Raw genomic sequence first — 27,912 nt, 5'->3', positions numbered from 1 at the left:
AAGAAAGATGAAAGATTCTAAGTTCTGGTGTCCAAGCCAGTTGCAGTCTGTCATCATCTAGCGATAGCTTGCCGAACTGCAGCACATCGTTTCCAAACAGGTATGTCCATAACATACAAACGCAAAAAAAAGCTAGAGAGTAAAGAATTCTATGAATCATAAGCAGTCACAATTGCTTACATAGTCTGCAGTAAAAAAGAATTTGTTTTTTGTTTTCAATATTTTTATTGTCAGTAGTGACTCATTAATTTTATCTCAAGAAGGAAACGTACTTTGTAGTTGAGCGTTTGAATGCGGTTTAACCCAAAAGAAAGAGGTGAGACCCCTGACATGGCGTCCCTAGTCTGGAACACGGAAGTAACGTAACTTGAGCTGAGATGAGATCATCCTTTGTTTGAGTCCACATTCTTCCTAACTCGAACATAACACAGAAGGGGTTGTCTAGTTATGACAAATGCATGATTCGTAGTTACAATTTGCTGAAATCATTGCATGTGTATCTCACCGCCCCCACCTAGCGACAGGTGTGATTTCGCAGGTGAGTTACTGTTGTCTGGCTGTCCCAGGACAAACAGTCACAATCCTAGAATTTGGGTTAGACTGTCCCGCTGTGATTCAACCCTGTTTGTCTCGCTAATTTTTGTCATTTATCATGAGGGGGTTGAAACACATTGTTTGTGCCTTAGGGGTCATTTGGATTTAGAGACAAAGAGTCAGTGGTGAGATCCTTTGTCCAGCGGGTATGACCTGTATAGCTCCTGAAGTGCCTTTGTGTGGGTGTTGTTTTTTTGTGTACGACCAAATGGTGGTAAAACACTGTACTGTAATGTACCAGTCAATTTAATATAAAGTTGGTGTTGTTGTGCATTTTCCAAAGCTGTAATATAGGTAGTTTAATCAAGGAGGTTTCCTTAATTTAATTAAGTAATCGTAGTGTTAACGTTAATGTTAAATGATGGCATAATTTGTCAGTATTGACCTACAACTGCGAAACAAAAGCATGTTTGCTATGACCACATTCAATAATTTATTAAAGTTACTTCCATTCCTTTGTCGCTTATTAGAACTTTCAATTAATTGAATTAGAAGTACCTAGTTGTAGCAATGACATGATCTTGAAAATGATGATTAATTTTTGTTTCACACATGATTTGATATATGATTTGACCTCTGACCTCCACCCCATCTCTTGACATATTGATTTTGACCTTGGAACGTTTTCGACTTGAGTATGGACACTGATTATGTTTTGACGCACTGGTTTTATGTTTTCTGTACTGTATGTTGTCCCTGGGTGTTCAAAGTTTGACTGATTGTTACCACGTTCTGTCCTGTATCTGTTATGTTTGGTGGGCCCCCTTGGAAATCAACTATGCACTGTTGTAGGGGCTACCCACCTGTTTCAAGATGAAATAAATAAAATAAATAAATAAATGATATTGATAATCACTTAGAGAAGTTAATGATCTTCAGATGTTTTATGATATTAAAATTTGTCCATCTCTACAGCCTGTAGGCAGATGTGACAGTCACCCCAAGTGTAAATCAAAGCAGCTCTTTGCCAGTGGCCAGCATCAACAGTGTAGACATTATTTGCAACGTTACTGGTACTCATTGCCGTCCTTGACACATTGATGACGAAGACAGTGAGAAAACACCAAGATGGAAGACTACGAGATTCTGACACAACTCGGCAAGGGTGCCAGTGGAGCCGTGTTCCTGGCACGAAAGGCCAACACCAAGAAAATGTTGGCACTGAAGAAGATCCAAGTGGACACAAGCCGCAAGACACGAACCAAAGAGTCGCTTCTCAGGGAGGCCAAGATTCTGTCAAAGCTGCAACATTCCCACATTGTGGCGTATCACGATTCCTTCTTCGACAAGGAAGAGGAATATCTGTACATAGTACAAGACTACTGTGATGGTGGTACTCTGGATGAGAGGATACATGACAAGAGACAGAAAGGAGAGTTCTTCCCAGAGAGCCAGGTCATGAGGTGGTTCATACAGATAGCTATGGCAGTACAGTACATGCACTCCATGAAGATCCTTCACCGAGACCTCAAGACACAAAATGTCTTCCTCACCAAAAAGGATTGTGTCAAGCTCGGTGACTTCGGAATCTCGCGGATGATGGAACACACGTTGGACGTCGCTCAGACATGTGTGGGAACGCCGTGCTACTTGAGCCCAGAACTTTGCCAGGATATCCCGTACAGCTCCAAGTCTGACGTCTGGGCCCTGGGGTGCCTTCTGTATGAAATGTGTGCCTTAAAACCAGCCTTCGATGCAAACAATCTCATTAGCCTGTTTTACAAGATCGTCAAAGGTACTTTTGACACAGTGCCTGACTGCTTCTCACCAGAAATGACTGATCTTATCGGAACAATTCTGTCTAAGTCACCCGAGGACAGACCCAGTGCAAGTGCTGTGTTGACTTTGCCGTATGTCCAAGACCAACTGAAGATATTCCTGGAGGAAAAAGAAGAGTTGTACCGACAGATGGGAGAAGAGAAGGAAAGAAAACTGGGATCTCTAAAGTTTCCTGACTCCCATCGAAAGTCCTTAAGTGCAGAAAACCTCGCACAGACCAGTCTGGAAGAGAAAGAAGACAACAAAGAGAGACCACAAAGATGTAAAACTGCTCCACTGAGACGCAGTCAGCACGAGGAGGAAATCTTCAGTGAGTCTAAGTCTATACCGAACAATGACACACTGTCCGATGTAGAAGATAAGGAAGGAATAGAAGGTAAGGAAGCCTGGAAGACAAATATGTCATCAGAAGAGGAGAGGGAGATCCCCAGTGAAACGTCCTTTGTGAAGGTCGATCAGTCGATATCTGACTCAGAAAGCAGCGTAGAGGACCGGGAGGGAAGAGAGGCATGGCGAACACAGACAAACACTGTTGAGCAGACAAAGGAAACAGACGGGAGTCGGAACATGTCAAGCCCAATTTCCCCTAGAGAAGACTCGGCAAACTACTCCCAGGACTACTCCGACTCAGATGATGATGATGAGATAGAGGAAGACATCCCAGTGTCCAGCTCTGATGAGGACATTCCAGAGGAGATTCCAGAAGAGATTCCTGAAGCCAACAGGAACAGGAGCAATAGGGAATCACCACTGGAAGTAAAGGTAAGATTTGTTGGCTTACCCAGTCCCCATATATATATATGAATATTTTAAAACCACTGTCATATTCTGAAACATGATGGTGGTAAATATGTGTCAAGAGGGTTTTGTAGCACTGCAAATTCATTTTAGTCTGTTTGAATTAAGTTTGCATGGAAAACATGATTTTGAGTTTGTGATTAAAAAGTTACAAAAAAATCGTAAACAGAAATTCAAAGCCAAAAAGATTTCAACATTTACTGTACTCAGGAAAATCATTCATATATCTTTCAAATGCAAGTTGTAAATCAGCAGTAACATGAAACTCTAACCACATTCAGCAAATCAACAGAGCAGGACAGCAACAACCATCTACTAGTACTGTTAGTGGCTTGCTAGATGTTATCTTGACTGAACCTCTTAATTGATTGATACATCAATCAATATTATTGCCTATCATTTCACCAGGATGAAGAGCAGCTTTGTGATTGGGTGTGCACACCTGACAATGACTTACAGCTGCAGGATATGGTTAGTGACACCTGTCAGGTGGTGTGCATGTGGAATGATGCACCTGAATGGCATCGTCTGCTCTAGCATCATTTTCCCCAAACACCATATCCTACCCTGCACGAAAAATCCTCAGTGTTTACCCCATCGTCCCAAAGGAATGTGTTAATGCACATTGTACATGACTCAGACTGTAATGATTTAATAATGAGCATCCACAAGCTTTGTAGACTTTAAAATGATAATGCCATCAAGGGCAAGACAGCCAGACTTCTTGCATCATTTTCTGATGTATGCTGCCATGTTTTTTTTATCAGGAGGATGAGTATGCGGATGATTTTGAGGAGTATGAATCTGACCCGGAGCTGGAGGACATCATCAACGATGCACGGCAGGCGGCAGAGCTCAGGGCAACAGACGAGGACTTTGTTGAGGAGCCGATTTCACCTGGACCCCAGGCTTCACCCAAGGGAACACAGGCATGGAAGAACGTCATCAAGTAAGGAACAGACGTTTACCATGTTAATGATTGCTCCTCTCTATACCGTAATACATTAAGAATCAAAACATGAATACAGGATCTGTTCTGCTCATAGTCCATAAAGAGTAGACTGACAATGATATTTTTAGTTTATCATTACTATAACATACTTAAGCAGAGAATATTCAGTATAACCTTAGCTTCCTGTTTGAATTATGGGATTGGAAGAACAACATATTCCTTTGATTCAAGTGCTGTTGTCACAATGTTGTAGAGGATTGCATTTTTCATGTCGGATGGCAACACAAAGTCTTAAACCACAAGTATCAAACCTCTGCCTAAATAAAATAACCCAACACACTTATTGAGAACAGTAGTGAGACCTGGTGTGCTTGGCTAAATACATGAAGCTGTAGCAAAGCTGCATTGCATTACTATTCAGTTGTACAAGCTTCCTAGGAAAGTATCACATGTCCCCTCAATTGTGGATGACTGATTTACCTTTAAGCTGACAGACTGTCCTGTATGTTTTCAGGACCAAGTGTATCGAGGAGCTGGGAGCAGACTTGTTCCAGGAGATGCGAGGACAACTGGAGCAGGGGGTGAAGGTGGAGGACCTGCGTCCCAAGATCGAGCTGATGGCTGGGTCCGAGCTCATGGAGACCTGCTACCTCGTGGACTTGTTCACCGAGGAGCAGGCTTGTAGCTAGGATTTGTAGAAGTGTTCAAAATCTGTTTTAGTGTTTGGTAAAAGGTGTAAACTATGTAACTACCAGGGAAACACTGGTCATACTCTGGTTGTCCTGCCCATAGTAAGGCATCTGATTTCTTTAGTGTAGGGTGTTCCTAATCTCCTAGCAGATCCTAGAGTAGCATAATATAGTTTCAAAGCTGCCAGAGGAGTGAAGCCACCTAGGATGATGACTCCTTTTGGCCACCTATACTCCTTTGATACTATCTTCTGCCACTGGTAAATCTGCCTGGAGATTAGGGTGTCCCCAGAATGTCCTGGTGCCCTGCTTGCTAAAAGTCTGCCAGTGATCAAGCAGACAATTGTTGGCTCTGATGGTTAGAGAATAATGCAGGAATTTTTATTTTTATTTTTTCAAACCTGTAAATCACAACTTTTGTTCCTTTGCAGACCCAGATACCATAGCTGGGTTTTTGCAATGATTACATAAAGCAGCTATCTATTCCCTCTTCAGACCACTTGAAGGCTGTGTCTTCAGTAGTCTTCAATATGGATAAGCAAAACTTCATGTTTGTACATATGACCTAAAATTGCTTTATGTATGGATTCTTTACCCTTAGTCATGTCATCTTCCACAAGACTCTTGGCAGTTACAGTGACATCAATTAAGCATTAGTGGAATTGATGGGAAATGCACCATTAGTTACAGTAGCAATGTACTGGTGTGTAGGAAATGACATTGTATCTATGGGAACAGGATATATTTGTGCCTTATTGAGATTTTAATGTGTTCTTTTTCTATACCACGGAAATGTAAGTTTTCATGTGCCTTAAAAGTAGATATACAATCAGCTGTAAAAATGCAAAGATTGGTTCATAGAGAGCTCTGCATTTATTTTCCACAAATGATAGTGAAAATCTATAATTTATAATTCATTTTTATTATTGAGGTGCAGATAGAACTGGATGGTTACTGTATCTGTGGGGAGGTTTATGTATCAACAATGTGAAGTGAATTTTTGTGGCAAGTGTGTTGGTGGAATGGTGGGGTGTAAAGGGACCAAACACAAAACTTTGTAAATAGATGATATATGCAAAAGATCTGCAACAAGGGAAGCTGGGGACTTCTGAAAGCACCTTTCAACCCAAAGTCCTGTCAGCTATATGCTATAATTGGAAAGTCGTGCAAGGGATTGCCATTGACCCTTATCATACCATCATATTTCGAGATGACTACAATAACCCTTACAGTAAGGAATTGCTTTACACTGGAAAGTCCATTTTGTGTAATACTTCAGCATGTTACTTACAACAGGGTCACTTCAATAGCTATAGATTTGTGGAATGTTCCCAAAACCTACTCAAAGTAAATAGAATTCAGGCAAGAAAGTGTATTATTTTGCTTCTCCCTTCAGTACATCCTTCTGCACACTGTCTTGTAGTGCATAGGATGCATTGTGCATTGCATCATATTTTTGTTTTGCCTTATGTTCAGATGTTCCGTCCAACAATCATCATGTAATCGCATGAGTCTGTTATGGGAATAGTCCATTTTAAGCTTATGTACATGTATAATTGAAACAAAATGATTAGAAAAATATCTTTTCATCCATTCTATGAAAGCTTGAATTGTGATGTGTCCACAGTGTACTAGGCTGATTTAGACAAATGCTCTTGTTTCATAAAACTATCTGTGGCACCGGAACATGGACAGATTGTCAATCCTCAACATTGCCAGAACATTGCAATGAGTCTAACTCAAAGAAATTAACATGACACAAAAAGAATGTGTATGTTCTTTTGTTTTAGTCATGTCATAACTACATTGTAATAAATGTACAATGGTTATAGTTGATTAAGGACTGCTGACCACTTGCCTTATAAGACTATAGGTGGCTGATTGTTACATCATTGTGAAATGCTCAATCAAAATCAAAAAACTGTGAATCAAAATACTACCTTTGATAACACATAAGGTGTTGACTACAAATTGTACATGTTTGAACAGGTACAGTGTAGACACTTGGATACTCATTGTAGCTGAAGTAGCAGGCCAGTGCAGCTGCTTATGATACTATGGCTACAGAACAATGTACACACAGAAACTATGCAATAATAATAAAATACTTTTAGGAGCATCTGTGTTGATATAATTTTTTCCAGGAAAAATGGATATCTTTATAATGGTTGAGGCTTGTTTCTACACAGTAATACCAAATTAGTTATGGAATGTAAGGAAATCAGTTTGAACAAGAGTTCGTAGACCTCATATCTCCATGAAATAGTCCCATTATGCAAATTACTTCCACAGTTACATAATCTATGCTTGGTTATGTACACCTTTAAATAACTTATGCCGGTCCCAATGTTGATTGTCCAATAATACTAGTATACCATTGAGAAGAATTATAGCACTTTTATATTAATTATGTAAATTAGGGTTGAATTTACATAATTGTTATCTGCTTATGTTCCACCAGCCACAAACTACATGTACATATATTACAGGTATTTGAGTCCTATAATGGAAAACACTACAGTTATAGATTTCCCTCCTTAATTATGCAAGTTAAGTGCCAGTTTGCATAATTTGCACTTTAGGATGTACATCTCTGACAAAGCTACCTCCATACCAAATATCATCTAAATTTGTCGTTCCCTTGTTTAGTTATCCTCCCAAGAAGATTTTGAAAAAAAAAATGACCCAGTTCCAGAGCAACATGCTAGGGGACCCAAACATACACTACCTATTCCTTGTCACATACCAGGGGGCCAGAAATTGACCTTGACCTTTGTTTTCTTCACACCTACTTACATATCAAATATCATCGTAATCCATCCAGAGGTTATTGAGTAATGCTGACAACAAATATCCAGAAACACAAACAAACCCAAAACTATATCTCCATTTTTCATGGAGATAATCAGCATGTTCCACTGATAGCACATTGCTTTAGTGCCTGGCACTCTCAATGACATTTATGTTATGGAATCATCTGTTGAAGAATTATCAACACCCCCAGTATGTGTTTTGGACTAAATTGAAATGGAAGGTAATTTCATACATCCATGTATGCTGTGAGAGGAATGAATCCTGCTTGATCAGCAGTGTTTGTTTGGCCAGACTGAATTGATTGTTGGGATCACATCATCTGGGCACCCCTAAATTGATCCATGCATGTGGAAAAAAAGTTGGGTCCCTTAAAAACTTACCTTAAGAAGTTTGTATGAACTCTACAAGGTCAGGACGTTTTTGCAAATGACTGAACTTGCAGAACAATTGATATACCAAACAATGAATTATTATCATTTTTTTTATCTTTTGCATATTGGACTTTGGAAAACTTTTTAGATACAGGCATGAACTGATGTGCATGCAGATCTTCTCCATCATATTATGTAATAAAAGCATATTTTATGGACCAGAATCTTTCAGAATGCTTTACAACCTTCCCTTGCAAACACGTGTCTGATATTTATCAACATACACAATGTTTCTATCTTTGTCTGTGGAACTGTATAGGTCACAACGCAGTATGGGTAAGGGGGCGAAGTCTGCTATGTCCGATTGCCTTGTATTGTTTATGTTGTGAATTGAAGTTCTTATGACTCCGTGTTGTTAGCGTTGCCAAAAAACGCACGCGGCCACATGACATCATAACCGCACATGCGCCGTAGCGGGGTCTCCTGTTCTTTAATGGCGGCGTATGGAATCTGGTGTGCCTGCTGTCCTGTTTTCTCCGTCATGTTTCCGCGCTGTTACCCCTCGTCCACACCTCACAGTTTGCCTCAGTGAAGAGGTAACATCAGAGAAACATTTGTGACAGGGAAGACTGCTCTCGCTGAGATACCCCGCCAGTTATCGAACCCAGTTCGTTCCACGTGGTGGACGACCGGCCAACTTTCCTTCCCAGATCGTACGTACCGCACCACTTTCTCAGTCGTGCAGTCGGGTTCACAGGTCAGTTTGAAGAGTCCGTGTTTTTGCCACGCAGGAGAAACACGCCCGAGAAGCGGACGGTTCTAGTTTTTGTCCGCTAGTGGCAGATTCGTGGACGTAGTACCGTGTGTTGGCAGCCGTTTCCGACAACAACAGCGGCCGCCCCGCGAGGGTCGAAGGAACGTGGCCGTTGCACGTTGTACGTGCTGACGTGCCAGAGGTTCCATATTGAAAGTTCTTTTGGATTTTCCACCGTCCATACGGCAAGGACACCATCAGAACATTCAACCGTCTCGTACATCTGCTTACACCCGAACCCGACATTATAAGGAGGTGATCGGCGAGCAGCTGGGAAAGGTTTTTAAGCGTATATTGCTGATTTATTTGTAATATCAGCGTATCAGGATATGGCGGCTGAAGTGGCCAACCAGCCAGCGTTCAGCGGTCCTCAACAGACTAGAGAGCCCGTTTCTCCTAGAAATGTGCAAGAGGGCGGTCAGGGAGACACAACAAACAGTACTAGGACTCGTTCAGAATCTCTGGAAACGGAGAGAAGACAGCCAGCGTCCCCGGGACCCGCACAAGCCGAGGGAGAAACGGACAGAGAACAGGATGCAAACTCAGCAGACACAAAGGTCGAAGTATCTAAACCTAAGGAGATCGTAGCGGCTCCACCACCAAAAGTCAACCCATGGACGAAAAACAGGACATCAGAAAAACAGCAACAGCCAGCGCCTAAACAGCCACAGAAAACTCCTGGAGGTAGGCCGTGACAACTCGCTCGTGTCTCACATTTTCTAATAATCAGAGCTAAGGGACATGTACTGGTTGAGTGACCTCGTAATGCCCCCCACCCCAAATGGGGGAGGGGCAACATTGTTTATCTGCGGTTTTTACAGACACTGCTAGATTTAAGTTGACTGATTCCTTTAATTACAATTCCTTCACCCAAATCCTCCCCCCTACGTTCAACAATAAGTGAAATATTACATGAATGGGTAACTACTTGTGGTGGGAAGAACTGCAGATGCTGTAAATTTAATCAAGTGCTACCATCAACTTAATAAATAATCCACTGCTGTTTGGAGGGGCAAACATAGGGAATGTACATTCCTAACTAATCTTTAAAGAGAAAAAAACTGGGATGGTAATTGTCGTAATGGGTATGAAATTGAATGTATGATAATGTGCAATCAGCTCGGAAGTCAACTCAGAATTTCATTTTGTTTGGTGGACTAATTACTGTTATACACAGAACACACTCGAAACTCGTTTTAAGAAAATTATGCAATATCCAACACAAATGAGTGTACTAGTTGCTATAAGTCATAAGCAAATTAGCAAGTTGAGCTAGAAAGGACATCTAAGTGTAGGAATTAAAGGTCAGGGAAATGACTTTAAAAAGCACCAGTAGAACCATACATAAACAGGTTTACTGAAATACTATGCTGCCATCTTCAAAATTTCACAACAAAAGAAGAAAACACAAAGATTTATTAACACTACAGAGGGAAACCTGTAGTATTCTACCAAAGATAATGTGAAAAGAAGTGCTACATAAAACATAAACATTGGTTAACTTGGTTTGTATGCACCAAACCTGGGGCACATGACACAATAGCTGTTGCATCACTATTGGGTAACTACCCTACATTCCTATGTAAACAAATGTGATTCCCTGGTAATCTTGTTTTGTTTTGCTCCCTTCTGGACTAATCACAGAGCCATCTGAAACAAAGTCATTGTTACATGCACAATAGAATTACAAGGTTCCCAATTTTGTACTCATCGAGGGTTGAAAAACTAATTTGGAAGGAGGGGTTATTTTCTGCAGTATTGATATGCCAACATCTAAAAAAAATGTGTAGGTTTCAAACTGGTATGATTTTGTTAGTAAGGTTGTGTTCAGCCTAAGTGAGAATTACTTAGTACTTCAGTCAGCTTGAGCTTTGGAATCCATGGTCAGCTGCCTATATATACATGTATGGGCTTCTATTTATATCCAGTTCCTTGAAAACGAATGGGGCTGAGTATTATTAGGCTTTGATACCAGCTCTCCAGAGCATTGGTGTGATCTTTTGTGTTTGAACGTTCAAAATAAACAGTCTCCATTCTTCAAAGCAGGTTAAAGATAGGAGGAAAAGACTTAAGGAGACAATTCTTTCTACAGTTGGTATTCACTTCTCAGTACCCTTGTTTATGAGGATCACGTTTTAAAACATTCATGGCAACAGCATGGATATTGTAAACTTAAAGTATGACTTTATCTTTGCTGTAACCCTTTATTGTTAGGGGACTTTTCCTTTCAAAGTTTCATGATCATCTTTACAAATATACTAACTTCGTTGTTGATCTTGGTCATCCCAAATATCAGGTAGTTTGATTTCAGCAATGTGTTTTTTTTTTTTTTTTTTTTACAAAAATAACAGAATTGTTTCAAAAAAGCTCAATGTGTTGGAATGCCGGAATGGAATTCTTAGAAGAGGTTTATGTTCCTCAGAGGAAGTGCTAGGTTAGAGGAAGTGCTCAAGCATGACCTCTTAACACATGGCTCTTTTACTTGTACCTAACATGGCATGTTCCCAAAAATGTGAGGCAATCGAACTTCCTGTGGGACACTGGGACTCATGGTTTGGGAGGGGGGCAGAGTTAATGTTGTGACAGTGACAATTTCAAAATGATTTTGCCCTTCCTTGGCAATCTATTCTGTTGATCAGTCATGAAGCGGCAATTTCTGAAAGGAAAGATACGTCAGTTCTTGTTATGATATGCATGTAATATTGTAGTAAGCAATTATGAATCATTGAATGATTACTTATAAATGATGACCATATGGACACATTATCTAGTGTGCCCTATTTTGTCCTGTTGAATAGGAAAAAAGGACTACTAAATTTTGCCAAATCTAATGAAATAAAACAACTTTATTGGGAGATGGGTTTTGTGTGCATGACAAGTTTGCGTATGAAAAAAATTGCGCATGAATAATCAGTGTGTGACAGTATACAGATTAACTGATTTCTAAGGACTTTCTGCAGTTATATCATACATGCAATATTGTTTTGATAGAAAGTATGAATTTAAAAGCTTGAAAATGATGACACAAATTGGAATTCAGACAGTTAAGTATCATATTGTTGCAACTTTTTCTGTCAATATTCAAGTGCTTTTCAAATGTTTTTTAGATATCAAGTATTCACCTGTTATCTCATTTTCAGCTCTATGTTATATAGAAATAGAATGATCACTTCTATGTATGAGTGCTACTGGGGTATGTTCAGATGGAGAGAGCAGCATGAACACTTACAAATTATAACAGGAAAGTGTTCACAGGTCATCTCACCCCCCTCTTCTGAAATGGAACAGTTCTCTTGTAATCAGAAATTGCTGCCATGCAGTATAAATGGTGATAAAATTGAGAGACACGTCTAGGCTGCGCTACTGTCTGGTGGCCATGCAGAATAATCCATCATAAAATGCAAGTATTGAAGTAATGACTGTGGGAGGGCAGTTTGTTTACCAGACCAATTTTTGCCTTTTTAGGTATGTGAATCTAGATTTAACTACTTCAGAATATTACTTGTACATTTCAGCCTGGAAGTGGAATGCACAAGATGAGGTGTAAGGAAAGCCATTTTCCAGTAGAATTGACAAATTATGTAATTCTTCTCATGACAGCTCCAGTTGTACACAAAACGCCGCCTAAGCCAATGGTAGTCAAAGCAGCCAACAGCAAGTCTGAAAAGGTGAGTGCTCAATGCTCATTTTTTGTGTGTTACAAGCGTTCCCGGTAGCAGTTTTTATATGATTATCCATTCTAGGATTAATTTGGTTTTTATATTGGCACAAAGAAAGATGTTCTGGTACATTAACGTTTGCTCGTATCCCCAGTTGGTATGTTCCTCAGGGACAAAAGCATGCAAAAGGTCAAGGTGGAAGCATGTTAGCACACATATGAAATAGGTTTGGAAGATAACTACACTATAATGGGGCAGGTCTTTTGTCCCTGAAATGATTTCATGTCTGGTATTTGTCAGTACCAGTATTGATGGGTTCAGTATTGCACTAGTAGTATATCTTCTTAATAAGATATACTACTAGTGCAATATTGAAGTTAAATTTCTTATTATTAATATAAGGCCATACAAGTTTATTTTCTTGGTTCCTTGGCATCTTTATGAACAATTTCCGCAAGCGGACATCATAGAAATAGAAAGCATCAAGCACCTTATATTACGCAATACAAAACAAATCAAACAACTGTTTAATTGTTTTCCAGTAGTCTAACAGGTTTTCCAGTATCTATCATTAGGTAATCATTTACATACCATTTTAAGATTCAGATGCTCATTTAGGTTGCACTTGTCTTCAGGCTCATTTTCAGTTACTGATGAAAGAATGAAAGATAGTGAATAATATCTGAAATATCTGACAGTTAAGGGAATCTCTCCAGTTGCTTGACTTATTTTGTTTTGTACCATGTCTTATTTGGACGTCTAACCTTTATTGAAGCACCTTGGTCTCTGCTCAGCTGCTTAGAAGAACTACTGAGGACAAAATAGACAAGTTTACAAGTTAAGAAGTGAAAAGGTAACTTTTAACATTTGTATGTTGACATGTCCTAACATGGGCAAAGAGTAAATGATAGAAACAAGTGATAAATGGTCAGGTCGTGTAAGTGTTGTCTGACCATCTGTTGGTGTCCTTTCTAGGCCAGTGACTTTACTGACATCACCAACTGGCCCACTCCTGGAGAGCTGTGCCAACAAACCACACCTAAGGAGAAAGTGGAGAAAGACAAGGAAGTGGCAACTGCTATGGTAGGTCATGATAGTTTGTTTTGTTTATTTTCAAGAAGCTCAAATAGCCTACAGGCAGCCCCCCCCCCCCATTTGTCTGTCCTGCAAAAACCTTGTTGTTTATCATGCACTAAACTATGGATTTATAACATTTGAGTGTACCAATTGAAGTGTAATTATTTCTATGTGTGGTTATTCGTTTAATGAACATTGTCTGACTATCTTTCAAAATGAGATGAAGATGTCTGCAAATTGAGTTGTATTAGGAAGAGATGTGGTTTTCGAAACAGCATGATGGATCATTTAACATGTCACATGTCTGACTGGTTTATTTCATTTTCTCCAAGGCACTTGTCCAACAGAGCAAAATATGCAAATTGACTGAAAACAGACATGTGGCTTGCACTGATGGAATCTTTGATACAAAAACATAACTTGCTACACTCTGCAAAAGTCTGGTTGAGCCATAGGTTTTACTTTCCATACAATGGTACTGCAGGGCTGGTAACACTACCTGCACATGAGAGACTAGTGTGGATATGCAGAGAAAAGTACTATTTTTAGCCTTTACCTGTGATTAAAGGTTTTAACCAAGCAGTAAATCAAAGGGTAATCAGATAAGGCATCTCATTGTTTTTAACAAGTTAAGCATTTAGTGGGGCACATAATTATTCAAAAGCCTATCACCCTAAGAGGTGACAACATAAATGACCATAGGACTGCTGAATTTGCAAAAAAAATTTGACTAGTGTACATTTGGGAAGACGAGATTATTCCCAAACTACTGGGAAGACAAGAGTATTAGAACTTGGTCAACAGAAACAAAGTCAGTTGATAAATTGGGTGAATTGTTGACCTGCAAAAAGATCATCTTCCTACAGAGAATCCTTTTCTTATTTTCCTTAGAATTCTGTAGAGTTCTATAGAACATGAAGTAGGGCTCGAAATTCATTGTGGGGATTAGGTGCACTGGTGCACCCAGCTTAAAAAATTGGGTGCACCCAAACATTTTTGGATGCACTACTTAAATTTAAGCAATAACCTAATAATAAAACTTAGTTACAAGCTATCAAATTCTTAAACAAGTACCATGACAGACATTTTATTATCTTTCTAACACTTAGATGTCAAGAATATGACGTATACTAGTATACTTTGATATCTTTACATACATAAACCTAAGAAAAAAATAATATTTGAGTATACCAATTGAAGTATAATTATTTCTAGGTGTGGTTATTCGTGTAATGAACTTTTCTCTGTGTGATGTAGCTCAGAAACCAGTATTTCCAGCCCTGTTAAGTCTACACTAGTCTCAGACTCTAGTGTAACGTGCATTTGTAACTCTCCATAGAAGTCTCCTGTGTCAAAGAAGCCAGAGAAGGACAACACCAGCGATGACTCGCTGAAGGAGAACAAACACAACGGTACTGCAGACGACAATCCTGACATCAGGACACCGCCCAAACGGAAAGGTAACACCCCTTACATACTATTCATGTGGACCGGTCCAGTCTAGGGGTCAAGGTCCATTATGTAATACCACCAATGCCTAAACTGGTATAAACCAATTTAGCGAAGGAAAATAAGCTTAAGTAATGTTAAGTGGAAAATCTTACTTAACGTTGCTTTGCATGCTTGATATAATGTTGCAGTTCTTGATTTCTTGTGTTTTAAAAAGGCAAAGAGGAAAACATTTGGATCTTTCAGTTAAGCCTCATGATTAATTTGTATTAGTTAGCATTTTTGCCTTTAACAACCACAAGGTAGGAATAAAGAGTTTTCTGATTTGACTTCCCTGTGGCACTGTTACATCTCAACTTACAGATACCAGAAGTTTGAATGTGTTTGCGATACATGTTGTTACACATTTTTTTAAGGATAATATCATATTGAAAGATATTCCTAGGTTCAAAGTTTGAATTTTTAAGGCAAGCATCTCGAGAAAGTGACCAGCTGTTCTGTGGAGTGTAAGGAAGTGTGTCATTGAACCATCGAGCCACGCCCACCTCCTTGCTTCCTAGCAAATGTTTGCTCAAAAATACCAACAGTCGCTGTTGCAACGTGGTGGTTCCTTTTTTATCCAGCAGTGGCACAGCCTATATAGGGACTGTTGCTATGTTTCCTTCTATGATATGTCTGTGATTGTAGGTAAAGTTGTGGATGTTATGAAGGGTAAGAAGTTTTGTACATAGGTATGAAAATATTCTTATGGAACCCTTCTTTGGACCGTAATTTGCTTGTTGGGACAGGCCCCAACAGGCACAACTTTTGCCTGTCCATCCAAAAAATGTGAACTTCATGTTCTGAAACTGATGAAAGTTTATTTTAGTATGCTTGAAATGACGGATGTGACAGCAAAAATCAACAGCAAGAGGTCAACTAATGACTGAGACAAAAAAAAATCTTAAGGTTGGAGACAGCCCTGGTGAAAATTACTGTCTTGCTTCATCCCTCTTGACTGCTTGGAACATCTAACATTGCTGTTAAAAAGTGTCATTTTGATTTCTGAATTTATTATGCATGTAAGATGAGAATAAAGTATTTTATTATTGTGGTGCTTTAGTAATCTGTAATCACTAATTTTATATGGTTTGTTTGCAGGAAACAAGCAGAAGTGGACCCCTTTGCCTCTAGAAGAGCCCAAGAATGAGTCTAGGATATCCAAAGCCCGCCGAGCCCGGGAGCGCGAGAAGGAAAGGGATGATAGTGAGTCAGGCCGCAGCCGAGAGAGACCGCCACGGGGAGGAAGGGATCGCAAAAAGGAGAAGGACGGGGGCCGGAGGGACATCAGTCCTGATAGAGGTGAGGCGCACTTCAATCTTACCCTGTCTATAATTTGGATTATTTCTGTTGATCTCTGTTGCACTGTTGTGAAAGACATTAAGTGGCACCACGGAAAGTTTGGATATACTTACGCCACTGGTACCATTTATCCATCAGCATTTCTAACTCTGCTGTACTACTCAGAGATCTGTTTCTGTAACGGTTGTGTGTAATCTGCCTGGGTCCCATTTTCCTTGTTTCTCTATTTCCTAGGAATAAAACAGAAAGATCATTAGCAGTTGTATAAAAGATTTCTTCTTAGAAATTGATGCAAAAATTGAGTTGTACAAAAAGAGAGAGGAAAAAAGATTGCTACCATATATGTTGTACAAGCCATTGAGCAGAAAAGACACACTCTGTTAATTCCCCTCTGCTGCATGTGTTTGTTGATACGGAAACTGCACTTATCCTGGCATGAAAGATATTAAAAATTCCAAGCAAAAAATCTAATTGTCTGGCAAGGCTGAAGTATCGACATGTTAAATGCATAAATCTGAAAGATTTCGTGTTTCATTGTCCTTGGATGAATGTTGAGATGATGTTATTGGTGCAGCTCTCATGAATATTCTTGCTCTGGAAACAGCTCTAGCAAATAACACATCGTGTATGGAATAGTTTTATTCATGATATGTTTTGTAATGTTAATTTTCATCTTGGGTCAAATGTTACAGTCATGTAAAAGCATGACGTGTTTACTCGTTTCTGCTGCCATGTTTTAGGCCCAAATCTAACATGACCTTCCATTTTCCATGTAACGTAACAGCCAGCAACTCCAGCTGGCGATCGGAGGGCCCGGGAAGCGGCGAGGGCGGTTATGGGCGCGGCTATCGGGGATCCAGGAGAGGGCGTGGCAGGGGAAGGGGAGGGCGAGGCCGATATGGTACGTCTTGGTTCTCGCTGTGCGAATGTCTTGTCTACTCCGCATTTACTACGTTTGTTTTTCAAAGTGTCAGACCAAGTGTTGTCTTTGATACTGATAATATTGTATTTACAAAAATGTCTGGACTTGTAACCTGTGAAGGAAATTTGGAAGGCTGAAATAACCAATGCAAAAATGTCTGTACATTGCAGGCAGTAGCAGGGCCTATGAGTATGTGTACGAGGACCCGAGTGCAGAGTTTGTGGACCCCTCCGCCCAGTCTGGCCAGTTCTTCTACAACAGTGACTACAACTTCATGCCCATAGATGAGACTGTGTTGAAGGACTATATCAGGAAACAAGTGTAAGTCCAGCAGTTTTCAAACTCTCACTTTCATTTATTCACTCATTTATGGTTTATTTTACCAGGGCGACTCTTTCAGTGGCTGTGCACTGCTTTTCAGAGCGGTGCTTGGTACATCCATACAAACAATACAACACAACAACATGTTCAAGACAAAAAGCATATTTGGACAGCAAATTCCAAGATTTTTATCTATAATCACATTTGTTATCTATGTCACGTTTTTATAGATTGTGTTTAGGTTTATCAACTCACCACATCTTTATAAACAAATATTCTTTTTCCACATTTTAGTCTAAATTGTTGGCAGTCACAAGGATTGATTAAAACTGTGTGGTTGAATAAGCATGAGTTAAGCATGTTGTTAAAAAAAGCATGTATCTGCTTGTATATGCAATGTCTTAGGACTTATGAATATTATGTTGTATGTTTTTCTGCAGGGAGTATTATTTCAGCCCAGAGAACCTGGCAAGGGACTTCTTCTTACGTAGAAAGGTGAGGCGAATTTTTCCAAATTTCTCCAATCATGCCTTGTCTAGGTTCATACACCACATTATGTCAAACAAATTTTGTCATACAAGGAAGACATTGTGGTAGTACTTCAGAGCCTACAGGTTGTTCTTTGTTGGCTTGGTGTGGTCAAACTGGCTGACTAGTCTCAAAAGTATTTTCTGAAAACCAACATAAAGCACATAACTATGATGTAGCTGTCTCATGTTTTTGGACAAAGATTGACAGCCACTCTTTCTGGACAATATTTGCTTGTGAGACACAGATTGCATGAAAATTTACCTTAGTCAGAACTTTGCATGATGTAGTGCAGTTTTTGATACTCTTTCATGCCAGTGTCTATTTGTGTGTGTGTTAGAAGCTAACCCCCACATGATATATTGTTTCTAGATGGATGAACAAGGGTGGATCTCCCTCAGTCTGATTGCCAGCTTCTACAGAGTACAGGCCCTCACCACGGACCTGGGGCTTATTCTGCAGGTAAGACTGACACAAACATGTCAGCAGGGCTCAAAATACCCTCCGAAATCTTTATGGTCGAGAGCTCTTCTCTCAGTGGAACTCTTTCATCATGTATAAGAAAAGAAGTAATGAACATTACTTTGCCTGACCCAGATTGCAGTACAAAATAATGGATAACTATTGCAAATGTTTGTGATTGTTAATGTTCTATCAAATTTTTGTCGCTTCTCATCCCTGCAGGCCATAAAGGACAGTGAGGAACTGGACATGGAGAATGACGAGAAAGTTCGCACCAAGGTGGACCCGGAGAAGTGGCCCATCGCTGGCCCGCCCATCCCGTACACACCAGGAAAGATCAGCGGGAACGTCGATCTCACAGCTCTCGTGGACGCTCCAGTGTTCGTTCCCGGCAAGCCGTATGTTGCAGGCCAATCGTACCATGAACCCATCAAAGGTGAAGACTTGTCTGTTCTGTTCGGTGCAAGATAATATCTGTTGTGATGATTTAACATTGTCACAAGGAGAAAATGCAGTGTATGTGATTGTTTTAACTTTGTGATATACTTGCATATACTGTACAGTAATGGTCACTCCAATGGTTTTAGACTCGTAAGTTGTATATTATGATGCCTTAGTGACTGTGGTAGATAAAATTACAGTACTGTATATGAACGTTCTGTTTTCCTGTTTGCAGATTATGAGCCCACCTCCCCTCAGCAGGCTGATGATCAGGGGCGTTACGGGCGGGAGGCCATGTTAGCTAACCTGACGGTCAGTCGTGGACTGTCCACAAGCCTACCAGACCTGGACAGGGAACTGGAACTGGACAACTGGACAACCGTTACCGCCAAGAAGCAACGACACCCCACCCCCTCCAAACCAAAGGCAAGGCTGAAATTTTTCTTTGCCAAAACTTAACCAGCCTGTATTTTAGTATCATGGCTTCTAACAGCTGACCATGAGGTCACTTTTCGAGTCTAAATAAAAGCACAAGCAAATGGAATACAGAAAATGAACTTTTCTCCGTGTGATGTAGCTCAGAAACAAGATGGTGGTTGCAACAGAAACAAGCTCAGAAACAAGCTCAGAAACAAGATGATGGTTGCAACATGAGTGCAACTCCACTTGTTGCATTGTTCGTGTGTTAAGTCATTATGAAACCTGTCAACCCCTTGTGCTGCAAATGGCTGACATTGTTTCTCAATGATACAGTTGACTTGCTATATATTTTACATAGTACTGTTTGTTTGTACTTATTGCTGTCTTGTTTGATCTGTAGACTGAGCAGAGGACAAAGGAGGAGTTTGGAGGGGATCAGGAGGAGCTGGACTTCCTGTTTGATGAAGAGATGGAGAAGCTGGATGGCAGGAAAAACACCTTCTCAGAGGATCTGTGAGTCTCTCTGCAGTTCTGCACAATGTTGCTAGATGTCTCTTCATACTTAGCAGTTGGTTTGTGCAATGGAATGGTGTATTGTTTATCAAGATTAAAGTTTGGATGTGATACATGAGTTGTTTTTTTGTCTTAGGTCACAATAAGAAATCTCTGGGTGTAAATATGCAATAAAGATACTGCTCGATATTGTGAAAGGAAAACATGCCGAATGTACTTGTATCCTTTAGAACGGATGACTCTGACTACGAGATGAGCGACCACGAGGTCAACAAGATCCTGATCGTGACCCAGACCCCGCCCTACCTGAAGAAACACCCCGGCGGTGACAGGACCGGCAATCACGAGTCACGTGCCAAGATTTCCTCCGAGCTTGCAAAGGTCATCAACGATGGCCTGTACTACTATGAGGAGGACCTTTGGACTGAGCATGACTATGAGGAACTGAAGGTATGGAACAAGGTAAAGTTCACTTCATGTTGTTTCGTATGTGCGTGTGATTAAGTGTTTAACAAATTACTGACTTTTTCTCTTACTGTTTGTGCAGTCCAGATACAGGCATTTGTGTTATGCATCATATTTACTTAGCAAGTGTTGTGTACTTATGTATGCCTAGCAAGGATAGCACTGTCTTACTGTCTTATATGTTATATCTTGGCCTTGCTAACATTCGATATTGATGTTCCTAATTTGGTCTGAATTTTATGGTGTCTCACCATTTAACTAGAAGGCACTGTAAAAAATTTGAATACCGGATTCTGGAGTTGGACTCATGTCCCTACAATTCTCTGTTTGATGACAACAAGTTTCCTCAACTTCTATTTGTGCATTGAAATGTGTTTTCTTGGGTGGAAAGAGAATACAACCTTCTATATTCCATTTTTATTCCTTTTAGTCACAGCTGAGGAAAGTTAATAACAGCATTGTACTGTTCTTGTGTGATGATGTGTAATTTCCCCACTCCTCCTGCAGCAAGAGTTTACTGGTTACAAGAAGGTGGATGTGATAACAAAGGAGGAGTTTGAGCAGATGGCACCTGGGAAGCCGGCAGTGACGCACCAGAAGGTGCCGCCACCCCCGCCCATCCCAGCAACCCCTGCAGACTCCAAACCTGCAGACACCGCAGCGCCAGCAGGTAGGGACTAGAACAACATCAATATTAATCTAGGGCTCTGAATTCATTTTGGGGAACAGTTAAGTTTAATTTAGCCACAAATTAAGTACAATAGAAGCTAATAATCCTTTGCTCAACAGTAAAACACACGATTCTGCACGGGATTACAAACTCCCAAACGGATAAATCAAATCTCATTTTTGCATGGGGCATTGTCACCAAACTCGAATTCACAAAATCTTGTCAAACTACTGAAAATATGTGCTAAAAATCAACATGCTTCATATAAGTGATGAAAATGAGCAGGAAAACTGCCTTTGTAAAGGAGTGATACTACTGATATGTATGAAATAAAACAGGAAAGAAGATGGTCCCTATCAAAAATTACATTGAGAAGAAGCTGCATTCAAGTTCATTGTTCATCTTCACACATCTCATTTTTCGGACAACTTGTGTTCAACTGGAAAGTGCAGTCAACAAAATTTAGTCACAAAGACTGATGCAATTGAAGAGCTTGGTTTTGGAGACTTTTAGAGGCTGTGAGGCCGTAAGGCAAATGGAGGTGGATTTATTACTTTTACTGCTACTTTTAATTTATTACTGTTTTATTTTGTCCCAGAACCGATCCCCCAGCCTGCTGTGATCCCGAAGACCAACACCCAGGCAGGAGCGCAGCTGTCCCAGTCCCTGCCGACCAACATCCCCGACACCCCGCAGTGGACCCCGCGTGGGTCCCGCACACCCAGGAGAAAAGACCCACGCAGATCACCCCGCTTCTACCCTGTCATCAAGGATGGCAAGAAGCCCGACACCTCAGTAAGATTTATGAAGATGTATACAACAATGAAGTATACTACTGTTTTTATGAAAGACTGTACAACCTTACATCAGATAGAGATCAGATATGTTATGTATTTAGTGTGAAGAAAAACAAGCTGATGTTGAAAGTGGACTTAGAGGTAATTTTTGATAGTTCTATTAGAATCATAACAACTTGAGAGTGTACAAAAATCCTTGAATACTAGTACCTTTAATCATGTCTCAGGAAAGCAATATCGTGTCATGACCTGGCTGTGTCTGGTTTTGTATTCCCTGATTGTAACGTAATGTGATGTTGTTGGCATCCTGTAGACTCCACGGAAGCGCAAGACCAAGTACAGCGCGAACCCCCCCATGGAGAGCCACGTGGGGTGGATAATGGATGTGAGGGAGCATAGGCCACGCACCACATCTACGAGGTTAGTTTTGGGTCATTCATTCATTCCTTTTTATTTATTTAAACATAATTCTATCTTTCTCAAACTTGTGATAGTCTGAGATAAGTGGAAAACACCCCTCAAAAGAAGAGGAGGCAAAATAAGACATTTACTCAGCAGGGTTCTCCCCAGAATTTTTTAGTATAGTGGAGGGGCTTGCAAAAATAACCCGAACCAACGCTCTGTGCTTTCATGAAAATGGGTTCATTTTGCAATGACAGAGGGTGTCAAATACTACAAGTATAATATATTTAGTGATTCCTTTGTTGTGAAGTGGCAAAACAACTATTGTTTTGATCATTGCCCATTCCAAGTTTTTGCAGACAATGCCGACTGGAAAAGTGATGCCACTTGGCACAAAAATCTGTGAATTTTCATGAATTTTAGCAAAACTAACCAAGACAATAGGGAAAAAACACACAATTTCAAAAGTAGTATAGTGGAGCTTAACTAGGAGTATAGTGGAGGGCCTCCGTTATTCCATCCTCTGGGGAGGACTCTGCTCAGACATGTTAGTTTGAATGTACTGTTGGACTCAGATTGTTTTTGTTACTTCCCCCTTTACAGTAGCCTGAGTAGTATGAGCCCCTCCGAAGGGGCCCCTGCCACCAGCTATGGTACGCCCCAGTCCATCCCCAAGTTCCAGCACCCCTCTCACGAGCTGCTGAAGGAGAGTGGTTTCACCCAGCAGGTCTACCACAAGTACCACGCACGTTGTCTCAGAGGTAAGCTCCCCTCATGGACAAAATCTTCAGCTGTGGTTTCAGGATAGATTTCCAATATTTATTGTAACTTTGTTCAAGTAAAAAATACAACAGAACACTTGTGATGTACCATCTGCGAGTTTGTAGTTGAAAATGAAAGCATTATGTTTAGTTATAAAACTCCAGTGTTGCCATTATTAGACACATATACAAGAGAATATCTCTATGATATGAAGTGAGTGTTTGTATATGATATGTGACGTGATGACTGTTTGTTACAGAGCGTAAGAGACTCGGCGTGGGCCAGTCGCAGGAGATGAACACCTTGTTCCGTTTCTGGTCCTTCTTCCTTCGGGAGCACTTCAACCGCAAAATGTACGAGGAGTTCAAGAGACTGGCACTGGAGGACGGCAAGGAGGGCTACAGGTGGGGTCTGATAGGGTTTACCAGAAGCACAGGATTCTGTATGAAGTGTTAGGACAGGTGTATCATGATTAGAAGTTGTATATGCTATCTCTGTCTAAATGCACAGTAGATATTAGTATGGTACATTCTTTCCCAGAAGGATTGTTGCATCATAGTTGAAGACATTTCTTAAAAATGAGAGATTTTATTTTGTTTGTGGTTGTACAGGTAGTAAATGAGCAATGTATATTTTGTTTGTGGTAGGTATGGGCTGGAATGCCTGTTCAGGTTCTTCAGTTACGGACTGGAGAAGAAATTCCGCTCAGAAATCTTCAAGGACTTCCAGGATGAGACGTTGAGAGACTTTGAGTCTGGTAAGTGGTGTAAACTTATGGATGGAACAATATTTTTACTTACTACAGATAAATCGCACACTAGTCTGAGTGAGAAAACCTTAATGTCAATGTAATTACAGGAAGAGATTCTTATGAGTATCTACTGTGTACATCGCACCTTGCAATATTTTGCTTAAACAAGACAATGTACAGAAGTTGGAATGATCTTAACATATCAGTAGGTTTTGCCAATAAAAGGGGTTTGTTACAAAGTATTGTTTAGAAGTTTTGCACAAAAGACTACAATATCATGTTGGACAACAAAATATGGAAGTGCACTGTGGATACTTTTTAGAAGGGAAGTCTAAAAAGTTGTGTCGTAAGTTTACTTGACAGTTTTGCAACGGTATGAAGTTTGAGCAGCAGTGTTGTGTTTCTCTAATACTGCAGGCCAGCTGTATGGTATGGAGAAGTTCTGGGCCTTCCTGAAGTACTCCAAACAGCGAGACCTGCAGGTCCACCCCAAGCTGAAGGAGGCCCTGAAGCCATACAAGAGACTGGAGGACTTCAGAGTAGATGTGAGTAGATCTTGGTGTTGTGAGTCTGTCAGTTTGCAATTAAAGGTGACTGTAACAGGTAACAGAATCTTTCATGGCTTTTGAACAAACAACCAAAATCATGGCATTTGTGTAAATAACATGTAATGTATTTCCTGCAGTAAAGCTGTTGCTAGCCCATAGTCCTATTTGTACTTGACTTGTGTATTCTTTCACTAAATCTTTTGTTGCTAGCCTGCAGTGTTGTGTATTTGTGCTTGTTTATTCATTGATATTAAAGGACCTGTTGCTAGCCTCTAGTGTTATTTCTGTATGACCTGTTGCTAGCCTCCATCTTGTAATGTTATTGGTACTGACTCTGCCCTGATTTGCAGCCTCCCCATCACCATGACGACGAGGCAAAGAAGTCCAGCGAGGCGTCGGGGACCAGCCCTTCCCATGGTGCCTCAGGATCTGGGACCACGGCCAGGAAAGGTGCAGGTGGAGAGGAGGGCTCCAGGAAGGACAGTCAGCAATAACACACTCAGGAACATACTACGCAAAATTCAAACACTTCCGTTTTGGAACCCAGAGTGCAAAATAACCCCAGGACACCAGCCTACGAGACTGCCGGATGGGTGGTACAGAGACAGAAGGGATATTTTGTGCTCTACGTTCCAGACACAAGATGTGCAGTTTCAGGCATACCCAGAAGCAGAGGAGCCCCTGTGGATGTCACCCTTGCCCTTTTGAGCTTACAAAGGCCGTCGCATGTTTGCTACAGGGGTATGTGCCGCTTCGCCACAACAGCTTTACCCACAGGTCTGGGACCCGTTTTAGTTTGATTTGTTGAAGGGAAGGTTTTAATTTTGGAATTTGAAAGGAAGTGAATATTTGCTGTATTCAATATGGATTTGTCTGAAGTGAAAGTCAAGCAACTACCGAAGTGTGAGTTAATGATTTCTGTTGAAGGGAGCAGAAGAAATGATGGTATGAACTGTTCATATTTCTGTGTTCCAAATGTCTGGGTGTTTAGGTTTTGAACTGATCAGACTCTAAAAGAAGCCCCAATGGAAGGAATGCCAATACCAATTTTATGCTTGCAGTACTCAACCAAATTTGTACTGGTACAGTGGGTGCTTATGAGTGACGAAGGTCAAATAGTTTGCTGACGAGAAAGGAAACATGGCCAAATTACTGTGTTTTAGGTTTGTTTTTGGAGTTGTAAAAAAGGATAAAGATGATGTCTGGATAAGACATTGCTGCTAACCATCCAAGTTTATGTAAACAGATTGCCAAACGCAATAAATGTAAATAAAGTGAACTTCTATACGCAGATATCCAACCAGCCCAGAACCAATTTTGGATTTGACTCAAGTAATAGATACAGAAGAAAACCAATTTTGGATTTGACTCAAGTAATAGATACAGAAGAAAGGGTTTTCTGTTTTACTTGGTGATTGCATTTGATTTTTTTACTATGATTAAAGCTATACATCTACTAAAATTAGAAGGCGAGAATTGAGGGTGAAAAGTGAAAAAAAAGAAGACTAAAAATTGTACTTAGTACACTTATCCCAAGAGAAACAAATGGGTACCAAGAAAGGGCTTATAGTTTTCCAGCTCCGGCTTATAGTCTGAATCTTTGTTTACAAATTTATGCATGTGTTATTGATAACATTGCCAAACAAGTGCAGTGATGCAAAATGATGGTAGATGTACGCCATGTGCTTTGCCAAGACTGTTAATTTCTTGTGCAATTCTTGTTGGTTCCGTAATTTATTTTCCTTCTACGTAACAATTGAAGGAAAGTGTCACCATTTTACAAGACGCCGAAATGGCCTTTGTCCGAGCAAGAGGTTTGCTATGACGATAATCCTGTTCTCTCTATGGAACACAGAGTCCTATGCAGTGGCTTCTCAGTTGATGGATGTTTAAGTTCAAATTTTTAAAAATTGATTGTACTGATATGTTGTCATGGCTACAAGATGTCGCCTTTGACAGAGAAGTATTGTTGCCTGGTTGTACAGGCAGATCACTTTCATCAGGTTTCCAAATGATGTTTAAGTTAGTTCTCTACTGGTTTTTAGAACATGTATTTGTTGCCACCAGGGACTGGCAGTTGGATGGCAAATGAATTTTGATGAAGTCCATCTTACTGCTTTTTCACTTCATTATAGAAATCCTTTGATCTTTGTTGTTTACTTAAAAGTTTTGGACATTTACTTACATTTACTGAAAGTCCCTTAACATTTAAACAGAAATGAGTCTGATAAATCACAACATGTGGTAAAGAGTTGATAGGATATGGCCATGTGGCATTTGACAACAGTTACAAGTTAGTTGTGGCTTCAGAAGTAAAGTTCAACTCCTAAAGTTAGGGATAACTGGGTTACCTGCTACATAAGTAATCCTGCTAATTTAAGAATGACAGCCAAATACTTGTGCATTTTCTACAGTTCAAAGAACAGTGGTATTGGGTACATGTGTAACAGTGAGACGTTAACCACATGTTTGTTAGTGATATAAGGGTAGTGACCATACGCCTATGCGCTGGTGTATAGCAAGCTGTGTTACAAGATCAACAATGTACTATAGTTGCATACTTGTTATCCATTATTACCATGCAAAAATGTAATACAGTGCCTCCCGTGACTGAAATGATATGCTCTCTGGTCTGTAAAACATAGCAAATACTTATACTCTAAAAGTCTACGCATGAATTATCTACCGAGTATTCAAATCTGGACACGATATTTGTACTGACAAGTTGTTGCCAAATAGTCGTAAGACCGTGAACCACCACACGTGGAATCTGTCATCAGTAGATGTATTGTCTTCCGTAACTGATGTGGTTCCTTGGCATCCAGCCTTCTACAGCTTTGATCCCGGCACCATCGTTGCAAAGCTTACCAAAGTCACATGAGACTGGATACCAGGTTAACACTCTGGTACGGTGACTGTGAAATATATCCGTGTGTACATGCCATGAAAAAGAAAAAAAATGAGAAAAAAAGTTGTACATTAAATTGTAATTACAAAACGATATCTACCCGCAGATCTTGACCTGATCTGACTTGGATTGTTAGCGTGTAGTGGAGTAAAATAACAGTAGTGGGATTGTATCTATATTATTAAACTTGTTCTATGTATGATTTAGTTGTTGATCGTAAGCATATCTGTGGTATGGCAGAGAATGTTGGTGAAAATAGGTGCTTGTATATGTTGATGTGTTAGTTGAGAGTATAATCTTTTTCTTTCAAAATTTGTGTTCTTCATTATGACAGGAAAATTTTGTTTGGGAACGTTTGTTAACAACAGAGGATGTAATGTTCAACATGGAGACTCAGTTGTCTATGGTTAAGTTTAAGAAATTCAGGCCAATATCAACATTTGATCTCATGAATTCTTTATCAATTTATAGATGGTTACCTTTAGAACTTTGTTCATTTCCTGGCTAATTCAGTAGTTTTATGCATATTTTGTTTCTGTAGCAACCAAAAAATAATTAAAACATTTTTAAAAACTCCCACAGGTTGTTTCTTTATTTGTGGTGTATGGTACGGAGAAGTTCTAGGCTTTCCTAAGTACTCTAAGTGTTCACATAACCGCTTCACT

The 27,912-nt window shown here is 40.1% G+C and overlaps 2 protein-coding genes across 5 annotated transcripts; both read left to right on the top strand.

Moving 5' to 3' along the window:
• Positions 1–297: 297 nt before the first annotated feature.
• On the top strand, positions 298–5,313 carry LOC118419503 (serine/threonine-protein kinase Nek6-like). 2 transcript variants are annotated; one of them, XM_035825909.1, is made up of 5 exons: positions 298–538; positions 1,510–3,135; positions 3,580–3,642; positions 3,939–4,120; positions 4,638–5,313. In XM_035825909.1, the coding sequence occupies exons 2-5, from the start codon at positions 1,663–1,665 to the stop codon at positions 4,810–4,812; spliced, it is 1,893 nt and encodes a 630-aa protein (XP_035681802.1). In that variant the 5' UTR covers positions 298–538; positions 1,510–1,662; the 3' UTR covers positions 4,813–5,313. The 2 variants fall into 2 exon arrangements, with proteins under 2 accessions (XP_035681802.1, XP_035681803.1); XM_035825910.1 differs by lacking the exon at positions 3,580–3,642.
• Positions 5,314–8,397: 3,084 nt separating this feature from the next.
• On the top strand, positions 8,398–25,149 carry LOC118419043 (la-related protein 1B-like). 3 transcript variants are annotated; one of them, XM_035825274.1, is made up of 21 exons: positions 8,398–9,495; positions 12,412–12,479; positions 13,446–13,553; positions 14,890–15,007; positions 16,137–16,337; positions 17,122–17,238; positions 17,430–17,580; positions 18,021–18,075; positions 18,481–18,570; positions 18,793–19,006; positions 19,247–19,437; positions 19,832–19,944; positions 20,175–20,406; positions 20,917–21,079; positions 21,678–21,874; positions 22,190–22,296; positions 22,882–23,039; positions 23,300–23,444; positions 23,688–23,797; positions 24,209–24,336; positions 24,690–25,149. In XM_035825274.1, the coding sequence occupies exons 1-21, from the start codon at positions 9,141–9,143 to the stop codon at positions 24,831–24,833; spliced, it is 3,165 nt and encodes a 1,054-aa protein (XP_035681167.1). In that variant the 5' UTR covers positions 8,398–9,140; the 3' UTR covers positions 24,834–25,149. The 3 variants fall into 3 exon arrangements, with proteins under 3 accessions (XP_035681167.1, XP_035681165.1, XP_035681168.1); XM_035825272.1 differs by having other exon boundaries at positions 8,404–9,495; positions 14,887–15,007; XM_035825275.1 differs by having other exon boundaries at positions 8,405–9,495; positions 14,887–15,007; positions 20,175–20,394.
• The last annotated feature ends 2,763 nt before the right edge of the window (positions 25,150–27,912 follow it).

The sequence above is a fragment of the Branchiostoma floridae genome, chromosome 7 (assembly GCF_000003815.2).
Source record: "Branchiostoma floridae strain S238N-H82 chromosome 7, Bfl_VNyyK, whole genome shotgun sequence".
Classification (NCBI taxonomy): domain Eukaryota; kingdom Metazoa; phylum Chordata; class Leptocardii; order Amphioxiformes; family Branchiostomatidae; genus Branchiostoma; species Branchiostoma floridae.
The sequence above is the reverse complement of the archived record's forward strand: the minus strand, read 5'-3'. Positions and strand labels throughout refer to the sequence as shown.

What these genes read in the sequence shown, in the direction of transcription:
- LOC118419043 (XM_035825272.1), top strand. Translation starts at nt 9,141, where the DNA reads ATGGCGGCTGAAGTGGCCAACCAGCCAGCGTTCAGCGGTCCTCAACAG. An exon ending in GCCACAGAAAACTCCTGGAG is followed by an intron (nt 9,496 to 12,411) that starts GTAGGCCGTGAC and finishes TTCTCATGACAG; the next exon opens with CTCCAGTTGTACACAAAACG. An exon ending in ACTTCTTCTTACGTAGAAAG is followed by an intron (nt 18,076 to 18,480) that starts GTGAGGCGAATT and finishes TATTGTTTCTAG; the next exon opens with ATGGATGAACAAGGGTGGAT.
- LOC118419503 (XM_035825909.1), top strand. Translation starts at nt 1,663, where the DNA reads ATGGAAGACTACGAGATTCTGACACAACTCGGCAAGGGTGCCAGTGGA. An exon ending in ACTTACAGCTGCAGGATATG is followed by an intron (nt 3,643 to 3,938) that starts GTTAGTGACACC and finishes TTTTTTTATCAG; the next exon opens with GAGGATGAGTATGCGGATGA. An exon ending in GCATGGAAGAACGTCATCAA is followed by an intron (nt 4,121 to 4,637) that starts GTAAGGAACAGA and finishes GTATGTTTTCAG; the next exon opens with GACCAAGTGTATCGAGGAGC.